Genomic DNA, 16,546 nt, shown 5'->3' with positions numbered 1-16,546 from the left:
ACAACTTCCTCACGTCTAACCTGAGCGTCCCCTATGAACCTTTCCCAGGGCATTGATATCCCTCACCATATGAGGGGACCAACTGGGCACAGTATTCTAATTAGCAGCCAGTCCAGAGCCTTGTATAAGGTAAGGATTGTACTGATAGTCCCATATTTAACTGTCCTAGCTATGCATCCTAATGCCTGATTCACTTTCACGACAGCCTCGTGGCACTAGTCATGGGCCTTCAACGGCTCATGAACTATAACCCCCACGTCCTTTTCCTGTTCAGCTACCTGCAGCTTGCAACCTTGCATTTTATATATGTGATTGGAATTACAAGAATGCATCACATGCCATTTATCCATATTAAAGGACATATATCAACGGGCCCATCCCCCCAATACATCCAGACCTGCCTGATTTAAAATCGGGGCCATAAAATTGGTGGTTCATTTCTAGGGTAGTCCGGGCATGCTCCCTGGACAATCTTGAATTTTTACATTAAATTGATGTATTGTAGTTCATTTTAAGCACTTTTATACTTCACAATTAATGAATTCTTAATGTTAGAAAAGGAAAGCAGAGCGACATCTGGATTTTCAACAAAGCAACCAGACCATCGCATACCCAAAGGCTATCTCAGCAGTCATTACCGCCCTATTCCCATTCCGAAGCTGCCCACCGCCATCTTTATTCAATTATGCAAATCAGGGACCTGTGACATACTTGTAACCCGATTGCAATTTTTAGGTACAAACAGGTGGAGCCGGCGCTGTGCGGTGATCAGCATAACCACCGGTTGTTAAAGGGACCATTGGAGGCCATTTACAAAATGGCCCAGGATATATCACAATTTATTTTGGTGTGGCGATGAGGTGCAGGATTGCACTCTTCTCCCTGTTTGACCCAGTTAATCTGGGTACTCTTCTTCCGCTCCTTGGCTCCTCAAGCTGGTATTTTATCCTCCCCCCTCCAAGAATTCATACTGGCACTCTTTGCCCTGCTCCAGATGACTCTCACTCCCCACTCCCTCTCAGCTGATGCTGGCACACTCCATTCTCCCGGAACCCAACATTCTACTCTCAGCTTTTCAACTTTTTTTCTCCAAAGCACCACTCCATGCTTGTCCCTTGCTCCACCCAAAGCACAGCTTTCAGATTCTATCCCCTTTCCTCTGCTCTTTATTATCATTCTTTCCCCTTCTCTCTATCGCCATCTAGTTCCCTCCCCTTCATTGCCACTCAGTTCCTTGTTCCATCTCCTTTACACATTCCTTTTTTGCCGTCCATTCCCACTTCACTGCTATCCACTCCCTCCCCCTTTTAACTGCTGTTCTTCACGCTCCCTTTCACTGCCATTCAATTTCTGATAGTTCCTTTCACTCCCTCCTCCTACCTTATCTGATGGTTAATACACTGGAACAAGTTCTATTTCCTTTCAATGCTGCTTCCATTCCCAGTATACAGAGGCTACAATCCCAGCCATTAATGCTGGGAGCAGCATTATGAGAAGACAAGGAGCTATTCTAGTCACTGGACTTGGGAGGAACAGTATGGTAATGAGGGGGTGGGGGGAAGGGAGGAAAAGGCCTGCCTGGCTGTGCTGATTTTTGTCAGCAAATATTGACACGTTGGCCATGCCCCCAGATTCTAACTGTCAGCGTGAAATGCTGATGGTTGGCATTTTTGCTTTTCCTATATCCCTTTATAGTCTTCCTTTTCAAATGCGTATGCAATTCCCTTTTAAGTGATATCATCTCTGCCTCAATAGCCACAAGTTTCCCATATTCTACTAAAGGCCACCCCAGAAAATTTGAGATAGAAAATAGGATGAGCCGGATTTTGCTGTGAAAATAACAGCGAGGCTAACAGTGCTCAGCATTATTTATGCGCAAATTGGACAGCAACTTCCAGCGAGCAGAGATGCGCAGTTAAACACGATAAGTCCAGAAGTTGCTGTCCGAGATGTACTACCCCTCCGTAAACTGTATAAGGACATCTCGCCATCTGGCTCCCCATTCAAATGTATTGAATGGTATGAAGTTCCTCGACTGATGTCGTAGATACGGACGAAACTCCCCACAAAAGTTAGGGTTTGTCCATTCCAGTGTAAGTATCCTTTTAACGGTGTGATAAGTCTTAATTACTTAAACAACCTCTCTGGCACTGAAAATTAACTTTTACAAGTGTGGAGTCTCATTTCTTCAGCTTTTGTTGGAGACTTTTAAAAAAAATCTCAATAAAATTTTTTTTTTTTTTTTGCTTTTTCTTTCTGTCTCTTTTTATTCTCTCTCTTAATCCAATCTTTCCCTCTCTTTATTTCGTTTTCTGTACCTGATTTGACATTGAATTCACTATTCTAACTTACACTTCCTGGTTCAGACTCTGCGCTACTCATTAACGATTTTTCCATCTGATTGGTTAAGGAGACACATAGTTCCTTGCCCTGTTCACACAGGATCCAGATGCCCTGGAGAGGTTGTTGTGCTGTTTGGATCTTTAACTTACAGGAGCTTGCAGTGCAAAACCCCATAGAAAGTCTATGGACAAGTGCAAGTCGTACTAACGGGGTCGCCGCTAACACCATTTATCTGCTGCAATGCAAATTTTGCAATGACCCTATTCTAATTACTATTCTAGGTTTTGGATCAACTATACATAACTATGAAAGAATTTAGTGGTACATGTGATTAGCAACACAGGGGCATCACCATGGGGCAGAAATTGCTCAGAGCGGCATAGTAACAGTTACCGCCGCTCCATAGTTTTAAATTAATGAACTTGCTCACCGTGGACTTTACTTTGGGCACTTCCTCGAATAGTATGCAGAGAAGAGCCCACCTCTCGCTCCTCCTTTGGGTTTGAGCTCCAACGAAGCTCAAACCCAAAGGAGGAGCGAGAGGATCACAGTCTCCCCTCGACCAATCAGATTGCAGTATTTTTGACAGGCTGCGAAACTGTTAAATCCAGGAAGTGAAAGGTACAACATTAAAATCAGCGTGAAAACAGCTATAGACTGGGGAAAAAAGATAGGGTAAGAAATAATCAAATTAAATGAAAGAGACTGAAAGGAAAAGTAAAAAAATATGTTAATTTTTTTAATGACCAAATTTTTTTAATGACCAAAAATTATTAAAATAATGAGTAATGAGACTCCACCATTTTAAAAGTTAATTTTTAGTTGTTTGGCAATCATTAGGACTTACCGCACTGTTAAATCTTAGTTTAGACCTGTTTTTTTTAAGCGTACCTGTTTTGTGGCGATATTAGTTACTTTCCAGCTGAACAGACGAGCAAGTTGGCGCTGGTCCGTTGTTTCCACTGATTGCAGCCGGAAATATCCCTTTAATGCGAAGCTGTCATATCACCGGTGAACCACTAAGTTCCGGATTTCCGAGTTTCACTGAACATGTGCGAACGCTGGAACTTGCTTCTCCATTTCGCCACTAACAACGGTGAGCGCTGTTGAGCTCACCATTCTTATGCAAGCAATTTCTGCCACATTGTCTTTGTATATTCATTATTTACAAACTTACTGAGGTGTTGAGACACTTTACAGGGTGACAATAGCCTATAAGTAATATTAAACTGTCCTTTTTTTAACTTTAGTTCTCAGATATATTTTGGTTCTCAAATGTTTGAGATTATGTGACCAACTGATGATCATACTATCTAATGTCGTGTTGAAAACTTTGTAGCAGTGTCTTAGCACAGTATTAAGTCTGTCGGGTTGTTGCAGCAAATCAGCTCCAATTGCTGACAAAATGCCAAACTGGATTTCTCTTTGTTTATACATAGTGTCCCAAAGATAGATGAGATGGAGTTTGCCTGCTGAAGCACAGGGAAGACTGCCAGGCGTCTATTGTATAACTTCAACTTCATCTTATTTGAATAATCCTTTGATCTTGCAGTGTCATTTACAGGTTACAGGATTTGAAGATTTTGCTGATTGTCACTAGATTGCAGTGTGCTTATAAATGAATTTTTATGTGATGGAAATTAGTGCAAAAATGTGTTATTTGTTATGAATCAGAGGCTTAAAGACAGGCTTCTTTTTTCTTTCACTATCTGTTTTCTTTTATTTTCTTTGTAACTTTCTTTCATATGTGTTGACTTTTTTTAATGAAGTACTTGGTTGTTTCACTTTTTCTATGAAATGTGGTGGATTAAAGGTCTAATGATAGATAAAGAATCCAGTACAGAAAGTACTGTTTCAACTTGTTCACCACTTGACAAATTGTAAAATGGTTGCTCCTTCACTGCTGTTGGAATCTCCTTTTTAGTCCTTTTCAGATTGCTACTTTTCCAAATGCAAGACAAGATTTCAGTGGGTTTAACCTGAAAATGCACTTTCATAAGGAGATGGATAAAAATTGGGGTTTAACCATAAACAGATGCCGTGTTTGTACAGAGAGCAGAACATAATTCATCAGTGCTGACACGGCTCCTGACGTAGATAGATTGGCTTTAGCTCGGAGATACAATATTGAATGTATGACTTATTTTGAGTGCACTCTGGAGTCTATCTTTCGTGATGCAGAATTGATGCTTGGTTTGCTACATAATTAGGGAACATAATCAGGGAACAAAAAATGTGTTTTTAGAGTTAGTGATGCCTGGACTGAAAAATCAGTAGTCCTGATTCAAATTTAGTCATCCGGATAACATAATTAGAGTTGTTTTTATGGTTATGTCGATATATATTTTTCACTCTTTTAAACTTTTTTCTGTTTTTTTCTGTTTGTTTTCACTTGTGTCCAGAATCTACTTTTTCATAAGAAATAGAAGCAGGAGTAGGCCATCCAGCCCCTCGAGCTTGTTCTGTCATTCAACAAGATCATGGCTGATCTTCTACCTCAACGCCATTTTCCTGTACCATCCCCATATCCCTTGATGCCTTTAATATCTAGAAATCTATCGATCTCTGTTTTGAATGTACTCAATGACTGAGCCTCCACAGCCCTCTGGGGTAGAGAATTACAAAGATTCACCACCCTCTGAGTGAAGACATTTCTCCTCATCTCAGTCCTAAATGGCCTACCCCTTATTCTGAGACTGTGACCCCTGGTTCCAGACTCCCCAGCCAGGGGAAACATCCTCCCTGCACCTACCCTGTCGAGCCCAGTAAGAATTTTGTATGTTTCACTGAGATCATCTCTCATTCTTCTAAACTCTAGAAAATACAGGCCTAGTCTAGTCAATCTCTCCTCATACGACAATCCCGCCATCCCAATCTGGTGAACCTTCATTGCACTCCCGCTATGGCAAGTATATCCTCTCTTAGGTAAGGAGACCAAAATTGTACACAATACTCCAGGTGCAGTCTCACCAAGGCCCTATATAATTGCAGTAAGACATCTTTACTCCTGTACACAAATCCTCTTGTAATAAAGGCCAACTGCATGTTAGCTTTCAGTGACTCATGTACAAGGACACTCAGGTCCCTTTGAACATCAACATTTCCCAAATTCTCACCATTTAAAAATGACTTTGCCTTTCTGTTTTTCCTACCAAAGTGGATAACTTTACATTTTTCCACATTATATTCCTTCTGCCATGTTCTTGCCCACCCACTTAGCCTGTCTATATCCCCTTGAAGCCTCTTTGCATCCTCCTCACAATTCACATTCCCACTAGTTTTGTGTCATCAGCAAACTTGGAAATATTACATTTGGTCCCCTCATCTAGATCCCTGATATAGATTGTGAATAGCTGGGGCCCAAGCACCGATCCCTGCGGTACCCCACTAGTCACAGTCTGCCAACCTGAAAAAGACCCGTTTATTCCTACTCTCTGTTTTCTGTCTGTTACCAATTCTCAATCCATGCCAGTATATTACCCCCAATTCCATGTGTGCTAACTTTGTTCACCAACCTCCACTGTGGGACCTTATCAAGAGCCTTCTGAAAATCCAAATACACCACATCCACTGGTTCCCCTTATCTATTCTACTAGTTACATCCTCAAAGAACTCCAATAGGTTTGTCAAACATGATTTCCATTTCATAAAACCATGCTGACTCTGCCAAATCCTATTATTATTTTCTAAGTATCCTATCCTTTATAATAGATTCTAGCATTTTCCCTACTATTGATGTCAGGTTAACAGGTCTGTAGTTCCCTGTTTTCTCTCTCCCTCCTTTCTTAAATAGTGGGGTTACATTTGCTACCCTCCAATCTGCAGGAACCGTTCCAGAATCTATAGAATTTTGGAAGATGACAACCAATGCATCCACTATCTCTGTAGCCACCTCTTTCAAAACCCTGGGATATAGATCATCAGGTCCTTGGGATTTATCGACTTTCAGTCCCATTAATTTCTCTAGTACTTTTTTTTTACTTGTACTGATTTCTTTCAGTTACTCATTCTCACCAGACCCTTGGTTCTCCAGTATTTCTGGGAGGTGTTTTGTGTCTTCTTCTCTGAAGACAGACACAAAGTATTTGTTAAATTTCTCTGCCAGCTCCTTATTCCCCATTATAAATTCTCCCATCTCTGTCTGTAAGGGACCCACATTTGTCTTTGCCAGTCTTTTCCTTTTTACATACCTATAGAAGCTTTTATGGTCCGTTTTTATGTTTCTCACTAGTTTACTCTCATATTCTATTTTCCCTTTCTTTATCAATTTCTTGTTCCTCCTTTGCTAAATTCTAAAATGCTCCCAATCCTCAGGCTTACTGCTTTTTCTGGCAACTTTATATGCCTCTTCCGTTGATTTAATACTATCTTTATTTTTCTGTTTAACTTTTTTATTTCTTTGCATTTTAATTTTAGCGACAAAATAAATTTAAAAATTCTGGTCAGATCATTCCTTCTCCAACCTGAATCTCAATCCACTAGACCACTTGACAATTATGGAATCTTTTCTCATGGCCCTGACATAAACTTAGGCTTCTCAAACCATGGACCAAAGAGATTTTTTAATTATCTCATTAATTAGCTTTTAAAACCCTTAGTGTCTACAATAAATGTAGACTGTTCCAGAAAGTAATTGACAGAAATGGTATCAAACAGTGAACTCAAAGATAAGGCCAGGTGCTTTTTAACTGGTAAATCTGGAAGTTTGTAATCAATATTCAATTTGCGTATTCAGTCTTCATTGCCGATGTAGCCTGAAACTAGTAACAGAAAAGTTTTTGTGACACAGATTATGTTGAATGGAGTGATATTTCTTGGAACAAGAAAAGAAAAGACATCTAAAATGAGGAATCTGTTGGGAGCCTGGTGATGCAGTGCACTGGTATATCTAAATGCAGTACCATGGAGGCCCACAATTCCCCAGCCAGACAGCACTTTGGTGAGCCAGCTCATCAAGAGAGGCTAGTTTTCCCAAAAGACGGAAGGGAGAGAGAATTAATGGACAAGTCATTCTGAGCTCCCTCCTCCAATTCCTGGAGAAGCACCGGCAAAGGCCCAGGAGCAGGTGGTCTATCTGTCTCTTTGCTCTTTGTGTATGGAACTTTAAATTGGAGTAGAGAGAATAAATAACTTTAAAAGAGAGAGAGGGAGAATAGAAAATATGGGTGCTATGGCGATGCAGCATGTTGGAGCTCCAATGCCTTGTCCTCGAGTTTAAGATGTGAGTTCCCCACAAAATTAGTTCCTAATTTCAGCCAAGTTGTCAAGTGAAAGTCACACACTTCAGCACAGGGAGAGAATCAAATTCAAAGCGGATACCCTGGGCCACTCTTGTGTACTTCCTACATGGAATGCATTGGCAGAACACTTGGGGGAAGGCCCACAACTCTCATTTGGTTAGAAAAGTTATGCAGATTCCAGAAAGTAAAAACACACCAAAAATAAAATGCATTGCAATGTATGTGCTTTAAACTGCTTTGGCTTTAAACAAATGTCAGCTTATTGTCTTCAAACACTATACAGTGCAGGCATAGTGAAGATGGTTGTGTTTGCTTTACTGTCTGTAGCACTTCATTCCTGCAGTGTTTTTCTGGTATGAAAACAGACCTTTGGTCAAATAGAGATAGTTTTTTTTTCCTGAAAAATAATCAGCAGCACCCAGACTGCATCAGAAGATTCTAAGCTTGTCTATTTGCGAGGTCAGCTGTCCTTCCTTAGTTATATCCAGTGTTGAATGATGTTAAGGACATAAAGTATGGAATATGAAAACAATATTAGGCTCAGCAAGCTTGTACCTTCAGACCATGTACACTTGCTGTACCATGATCCTTAACCCAACTTATTTAATCTCTAGAGCAAAGGTTTTGCAATTTCTCTCTCTAGCCCCCGAAGTACCCAAGCAATACTTCAGAATGTATAATTAATCTTATAACTTACAATATTTCTTCCTGACTGGTTGCTTTCTGTGGAATGCCATTTCTGTGGCATTCCACAGAATAAGCTCAGAGATTATCATGTTTCATAAAATACTATATGTACTGTATCAAAACTTATCATTATAACCTTCAGCCCTCTTCCTGCCCAGATATTTAATCTTTTTTTAAAGGTATTAATCAACACAGCACTAATTGCTTTTGCTGGGGTATGGTGCACATATCCGCTACTCTGTGGAGGGAAACAGATATTTCTGTTAATCTGTAGTCTTGCTTGAGGCTTATTTCCATCAGTATGTAAGTACTAATAGGGTACTGATCACCATAGGTTGAATCAATAAGAGCAGTGGTTGAGCATTTAATGCATGTGCCGTACAACAATAATTATTATATTTGTTCCTTATTCATACTTTTTTTTCTTTCAGTTTTGACGTGGACAATGGCACATCATCAGGACGGAGTCTCTTAGATCCAATGATGAGTCCTGGTTCAGGACTCATTCTACAGGCCAACTTTGTGCACAGTCAGCGGCGGGAGTCCTTCCTGTACCGGTCTGATAGTGACTATGACCTCTCTCCAAAGTCCATGTCAAGAAACTCCTCCATTGCAAGTGATATGTAAGTAAAATGAGCATCTTCATTTATTGGCCAACAAATGTTCGAGTGTGATGACCAGATTAACATTCCCCACGTCTCAGAATAACCAAAACATGTTCGTATTTTATTGTCTTTGAAAAGATGTGTACTGCATGGGCACATTTCAGGATGAAACCTTTAAACTCAAATGGTCATGAAATTATGGCTTGTGATATTAGTGAACTAGCACTAATGCTTTTTTCTGAAACATATCTCTCCACTATGTTAGCAGGAGTGTTAACTCATTTATTTTAAGTGGGTTAACACTGTCAACAAGGTAGTGGAGAGAAGAATTCCAGATCAACAGGTTAACATTCACACGCTAATATTCAAGATATAATCTAAGGGCCAATCGGTTTCATCCAAATGTAACTCTTAATACGATTCATCCTAATATAGTAATTATAAGGACAATGAACTCTTTTATGGAATCATTTTGTTTTTTTATCAACTGGATTGGAACCCAAGCCAGAGCTGATAAGCTGCAGCACTTCAGTGATCAAAAAACTTTTATTTATAATATGTATAATAAATAAGAGCAATAATAATATACATTTATTGCAAGTTCATAAAAGGTTTTGTTTAAATATGAATTCCCAAGGAAACTACAACATTCAAAAACCAAAATGCATTAAACTCCGTGACAACACAAACCTAGAATATTGGTGATATTATCAGATGGATGCTTGGCACTTCCATATGATATTCCTCTGTCTGCTATTTTAACACAGGCATTAGCCTGTTTAGTTTAAATGGACAACAGCTCCACTAAATAGCATACAAAGGAATGTTATATAAATGAACTAAGCACTCATCTGCAGTAACAATTTTTAGGCTACAGCAAAACAACGAGACAAAGCAGCCCGCTTGATTGGCATCCCACCCATCACCTTAAACATTCACTCCCTCCACCACCAGCACACTGGCTGCAGAGTGTAGCATCTATAATATGCACTGCAGCAACTCGCCGAGGCTTCTTCAACAGCACCTCCCAAACCCGCGACCTCTACCACCTAGAAGGACAAGAGCAGCAGGTACATGGGAACAACACCACCTGCACGTTCCCCTCCAAGTCACACACCATCCTGACTTGGAAATATGTCGCCGTTCCTTCATCGTCGCTGGGTTAAAATCCTGGAACTCCCTACCTAACAGCACTGTGGGAGAACCTTCACCACACGGACTGCAGCAGTTCAAGAAGGCGGCTCACCACCACCTTCTCAAGGGCAATTAGGGATGGGCAATAAATGCTGGCCTTGCCAGCAACGCCCACATCCCATGAATGAATTAAAAAAAACAATTTCCTTGTGTACTGCAAAAAGGCTATTCATTGTGCAAAATGGTGACTGCACATATGAATAAACCCCATTACTTATGCTTCCTCTCGATAGAGTACGTTTGTTAAACATGAGTCAAAATTAAATTAGAATGGTGTGTAGTAGACCAGATTTGTGTCTATTTTGTCAGCAGTGCACGGGCCGCAGCATATGCCCACCATAGTGAGTGGCCTTCCTTCCTAAATTTAGGAAGGGAAGGAGCTGCAAGGACCAGAGACCATGGGCTCGATTTTACAATGGTGGTGGGTTGGCAGCAGGGAGGTGAAGGTTCGCGTGGCACGCCCACATGAAGAAAACTTACCGTTTCCGACGCGATTGCACGTTGATTGATAGCGGTTCACATGCTCTCCGTCAGGAGCTGCAATGCGAGGGTGGGGGGCGGGGGAGAAAGAGAGAGAGCGAGGCGTCATCCGGCACTGGAACGGAAGACTGGGGTGGGGGGAGAATGGAAGATCTGGCACTGGACTTGAAGATGGGTTGGCGGGGGGGGGGTGTTGGTGAAGAGATCAGGAGGGAGAGGGAAAGATTGGGAGGACATCGGGGGGGGTGAAGAAGGGGACATCGGGGGGGTTGAAGAGGGGGACACTGGGAGGGTGAAGCGGGGGACGTCGGAGCGGAAGACATCAGATATCGGAGCAGGTTTCAAAGGTAGGTTCATTTAGTGTTTTCACTTCCTTCCATGGTTTTTTATTTAATTTATTTAGTTTCCCTGATCCGGCCTAGTTTCACCAGGCGTGAATCAGAAGCGGTGGGCAAGCCGCCCAGGTAAATTAAAAATCTTTCTAATCCCTTACTTTGCCATAGGTAAAATGCCTTAAGTATCTCAATGAGGTACATTTGGCTCTTTGTCACCCCGCTGGCTTTAATTGCCAGCGGGACTTCTGTTTTTGGGTCGCCTGCGCGCACAAAGGTGGGTCCTTGGGAAACTCGGAAGTCGGCAGCTTGGAGCCGGCTTCCAAACCCGAACTGGATTTCCGCGATTTTCAGAGCCTCCCTGCCCCTAATGCGCCCGCAATTGCCTCCTAAAATCCCCCCCATAAGGGAAAATAAAACATTTATTCCCAAGCTTGGATAAAAAAGATAAGATCTAGACAGAACAAATTATTTATAACCAGCTATGCTTCTATGCATGCAGAGAAAAAAATGATGAAATCAATTGCAAATTGCAAAAAACTATATTGAGTCCAGCATTTATGGTCTGGAAAATGTTAAAATATGCACACAATTATTTTTGCATTTAAGTTTAGCATAAGTTACATTTGCAAATGAGGTCAAAGTTTTAAATGCACTTGTTGGCTTAAGAAATAAATAGTAAAATAAAAATTAAACCATACTAAAACACAAAGCTTTAAAGAGGTTAACACAGTCCACCATTGGGAGTGACTACGGCCCCACCCTACAAAGCTCATCCTTGCTCTTTGGTCTTGAAGGAAATATAGCACATTTATGACATTTTCTCTAATATTTTAGAATTGCCTCATCTTTCATCATTAAATGACATAAAAACCCACATGGTAATTTACATCCCTACATATTATCTTCAGAGCTCACTTTTAGATCAGCTCCAAATGATTGGCTGCCTTATTGGCTGAATTAAAATAATATACTGGCAAGTATAAGAACATAAACAGGAACGGGAGTAGGCCATATGGCCCCTCGAGCCTGCTCCGCCATTCAATAAGATCATGGCTGATCTTTGACCTCAACTCCACTTTCCCGCCCTATTCCCATATCCCTCGATTCCCTTCGTGTCCAAAAATCTGTTGATCGCAATCTTGAATATACTCAATGACTGAGCATCCACAGCTCTCTGGGGTAGAGAATTCCAAAGATTCACAACCCTCTGAGTGAAGAATTCATTTCTCATCTCGGTCCTAAATGCCAAACCCTTATAGTGAGACTATGACCTCTAGTTCTAGACTCTCCAGCCAGGGGAAACAGCTTCTCAGTATCTACCCTGTCAAGCCCTCTAAGAATTTTATATGTTTCACTGAGATCACCTCATTCTTCTAAACTCCAGAGAATATAGGCCCATTCTATTCAATCTCTCCTCGTAGGACAACCCACTCATCCAGTAACCAATCTAGTGAACCTTCGATGCACCCCCTCTGAGAAAAATATATCCTTCCTTAGGTAAGGAGACCAAAACTGAACATAGTACTCGAGGTGTGGTCTCACCAGAGCCCTATATAATTGCAGCAAGACCTCCTTACTCTTATACTCCAACCCCCTTGCAATAAAGGCTAACATACCATTTGCCTTCCTAATTGCTTGCTGTACCTGCATGTTAACTTTTTGTAATTCGTGTACAAGGACACCCAAATCCCTCCAACATTCATTAGTCTCTCACCATTTAAAAAAATTCTGCTTTTCTATTCTTCCTACCAAAGTGGATAATTTCACATTTCCCCACATTATACTCCATCGGCCACCTTCTCGTGCACTCACTTAACCTGTCTATATCCCTTTGCAGTCTTTTTGCATCCTCCTCTCAGCTTACTTTCCCACCTAGCTTTGTATTGTCAACAAACTTGGATACATTACACTCAGTCCCCTCATCTAAGTCATTAATATAGATTGTAAACAGCTGAGGCCCAAGCACTGATCCTTGCAGCATCCCACCAGTTACAACCTGCCAACCTGAAAATGACCCATTTTTTCCTACTCTGTTTTCTGTCCATTAACCAATCCTCAATCCATGCTAATATATTACCCCCAATCCTATGAGCCCTAATCATATGTAACATCCTCTTGTGTGGTACTTACCGAGTGCCTTTTGAAAATCCAAATATACTACTGGTTCCCCTTTATCTACCCTCTTGTTACACCCTCAAAATTTTTTAATAGATTTGTTAAACACGATTTCCCTTTCATGAAACCGTGTTGACTCTGCTTAATCATATTATGATTTTCTAAGTGCCCCATTACTACGTCCTTAATAATAGATTGTAGCATTTTCCCTACCACTGATGTCAGGCTAACTCTCCCTCCACTATCTCTGCAGCCACCTCTTTTAAAACCCTAGGATGTCGACCATCAGGTCCAGGGGACTTGTTGGCTATTAGTCCCATTAATTTCTCCAATACTTTTTCTTTACTAATCTTAATTACTTTAAGTTCCTCACTCTCATTAGGCACTTGGTCCCCCACTATTTCTGGTATTTTTTTGAATCTTCTATTCTGAAGACAGATACAAAATGTTTGTTTAATGTCTCTGCCATTTCCTTATTCCCCATTATAATTTCTCCTGTCTCTGCCTCTAAGGGACCCGCGTTTAAGAACATAAGAACATAAGAAATAGGAGCAGGAGTAGGCCAATCGGCCCCTCGAGCCTGCTCCGCCATTCAATGAGATCATGGCTGATCTGATCCTAACCTCAAATTATTCTCTGTCCATCACTATGACTACGGTTAGGGGGCCTATAAACTACTCCCACCAGTGTTTTCTGCCCTTTGTTATTTCTTAGCTCCAACCATACTGATTCTACATCCTGATCTTCTAAGCTAAGATCCTTTCTCATTGCTCCCTTTATCTCATCCTTTATTATCAGGGCTACCCCACCTTTGCCATTTTGCCTATCATTTCTAAAAGTCAAGTACTCTAGAATATTTAGTTCCCAACCTTGATCAACCTGCCACCACGTCTCGGTAATGGCTACTACATCAAACCCATTTATCTCTGTGGCATTAATTCATCTATCTTGTTACAAATGCTTCGTGCATTCAGATGTAGCACCTTTAATTTTAATGTTTTACTATTTTTTCCCTGATGTGACCTTAGTCACTAATGCCCTATTACCTTTGTTAAACTCTCTGTCCCATCCTGACACGCTGCTTGTTTTTACCCAAATCATTACTCTGCTCTACAACCTCAACGTTTAGACTTATAAATTTACCCTTACCTGAACCCTCTTCCCCCCCCCCCCCCACATTTATTAGTTTAAAACCCTACCTACCGTCTGAAGCATTCGTAACAAGATAGATGAAGTAATGACACAAATAGAGATAAATGGGTTCGATCTAGTATATTCCATTCAGGGTGTAACCTTTGTCCTATAAAATTAATCTTCCTTTTTAAGACACACAAATAATACAATTCTTGTTTGTGTGTGTATGTATAAAGCTGCAAAATTGCAAGACTTGTGCTGGAATGGAGTCTTACAATTTTTGGGCTGTAGTCTATGTAAGGATTCCCTTTAATGTTATTAGAAGTTGCAATAGGAAGTAGATTTTCAGTACATACAGTCTCTTAGAATCGGAATGCCCAATTGCATTTTTGGTAAAAGCACAAGTTATTTCTTTCTCATTGATTACTGACCACCTGACCAGCTCACGAAAGTTACCCAGGAGCCAGCTATCTGAATAATGTTATTCCAGACATTGCAATACTATGACCTCTGAGTAATGATACAGTTTCCGCTCATTAACCAAAAATAGAAATGGAAGTAGAGCTAATTTGCTACCCCCAGTTGGTTAATCCTGAATTATATCCCAGTTTAAATGTATTGTACCAAACCCTTTGAGTCCTATTCATAAGAATGCATATACTACATTTACAAGATCATGAAGGATAATAAATTCTCAACTAAAAGTGTGAGGCAATCGACTAATTTTGGTGATTTACCAGTAGGTTTTTGGTGTATCTTACATGGTGGATAACACTCGTGCATTCAATTTACAATTTTAATCCATTATGACGGAAGAAACCTTTAAATACCTGACTAACAGTATTGGAGGAGTTTTAACCCCCCATGATGGGCAGGGGAGGTCGGGGGTTAAATTCTTAAAAATATGAAACCCGACCCCAACCCGCCATGAGCGCACTTACTTCCGGGGAGGGTTATGAGGCGGATGAGTAACCTGCTCGTGAGAGGCGGGTCAGTAATTTAAATATGTTAATGAGGCTGCGTGCCTCAGATTTTAGCCGCCATTCAGATATAATGGCCGCAGGCCGGGTTTCCCAGGGCTCGGGAAACCCGGCAGATAAAGGGAGGCGAGAATTACCAGATCCAGCACGGAAGTGCTTTTTATACCACAGTTTGTGGGCCAGGAGAGGCGGGATGGCTTCTTCCTGACCCCCAAGCTAACCTGCCATGATCGGCTGACTCCCTCCCCACGATCTCCAAACCACCCCCCACCATGATCTGCCGAATCCCCTGCGATTTGCCACCCCTCCCCCCCCATCTCCTGGCTGACCTGCAATCTGCTGCCACCCTCTCCCCCCTCCCCCCACCTCCACCCCATGATCTCTTCTCCTCCCCCACCCCCCGAGCTCTCCCTCCTCTCTGGTCCCCGGTTGCAGCCTTCTTCCCCAACAGCCAGCCAGCCTCTCAATGTGGTTAGATGCTGGCCGGGACACGGAGAAAAAAAATCCAAATGAGGTCCTGCCATTAAACTCGGCAGGCCCTCCACGTTCCCTGCATTTCAGGGTTTCCCAGCCACTACAACTCTTCCCCGCCTCCTCATAAATATCGGGACCTATGTGTAAGAGATATTGGGTAGATATCTTTATGGAGGAGTGGTGCACAGTCCCTTCAATCTAACAAGCATAGTATAATAGTGTTTGAAAGAAAAGCAGAAACTAAAAAATAAATAAGCCTTGTTTTCTGTACGTGACTGCAAACGCAATTTTCGTTCCTCTTCATTTGCTCTATATTTTACTGATTGAACGTGTCTACACAATCACCCATCACTGTGGACTCCTGACAGATTAAACAGTAAAATACTTATGTACAAAGACTGCATACAACCAATCTTAAAAAAAAAAGTTTTCTATGTGGCATTGTGCAATAAATTGGGACTACACGATGCTCAGAGGAGTAGTTTATGGGTCACACAACAATTCCTGATCATGGCATGGCTGCCAGTGTAGGGTATTGAGCAGAGACTAGGCACTTATCCCAAGGGGACTGAGAAAATATGAGAGCAAGTCACTCTAGACTGCACTTACATACCTCCTAGAGGTTGGCTTAGAAGTTCCATTGGCTCAGCCTGGGAGTATGTCACCTACTTCCACTGCATTTTCGTTGTAATCCTTTTTTAAAATCATTTTTGTCTTGTATATTCTGAAAAGCTAATAAAGGTATTATAATCCTTAATGATGTAGTATACTCATCCCATTTTATTATTCTGTCTCTTATGCCACACAATTGCCATCTCTTGATGCACCTGCTAGTACATCAGGCTCATTCAATTCAAGTCACTGCTAAGTTTAGTGATACTTTTATAAAGGAAATATACTTAACCAGTCAGCAATTGATTCCAACATTACAGCCGATATAAAATATCATTTAAAGTTGC

At 41.2% G+C, this 16,546-nt stretch overlaps 1 protein-coding gene across 3 annotated transcripts in view; it reads left to right on the top strand.

The window, feature by feature from the left end:
• Window positions 1–16,546, top strand: part of pde4d (phosphodiesterase 4D, cAMP-specific) — a 642,699-nt gene that overhangs the window by 472,030 nt on the left and 154,123 nt on the right. For all 3 annotated transcript variants that reach the window (XM_067986363.1, XM_067986372.1, XM_067986358.1), the window contains exon 2: window positions 8,702–8,893. In XM_067986363.1, coding sequence (XP_067842464.1) covers window positions 8,702–8,893 — 192 coding nt within the window. The remainder of the gene's footprint in view (window positions 1–8,701; window positions 8,894–16,546) is intronic.

Source organism: Heptranchias perlo, chromosome 1 (assembly GCF_035084215.1).
Source record: "Heptranchias perlo isolate sHepPer1 chromosome 1, sHepPer1.hap1, whole genome shotgun sequence".
Classification (NCBI taxonomy): domain Eukaryota; kingdom Metazoa; phylum Chordata; class Chondrichthyes; order Hexanchiformes; family Hexanchidae; genus Heptranchias; species Heptranchias perlo.
The sequence above is the reverse complement of the archived record's forward strand: the minus strand, read 5'-3'. Positions and strand labels throughout refer to the sequence as shown.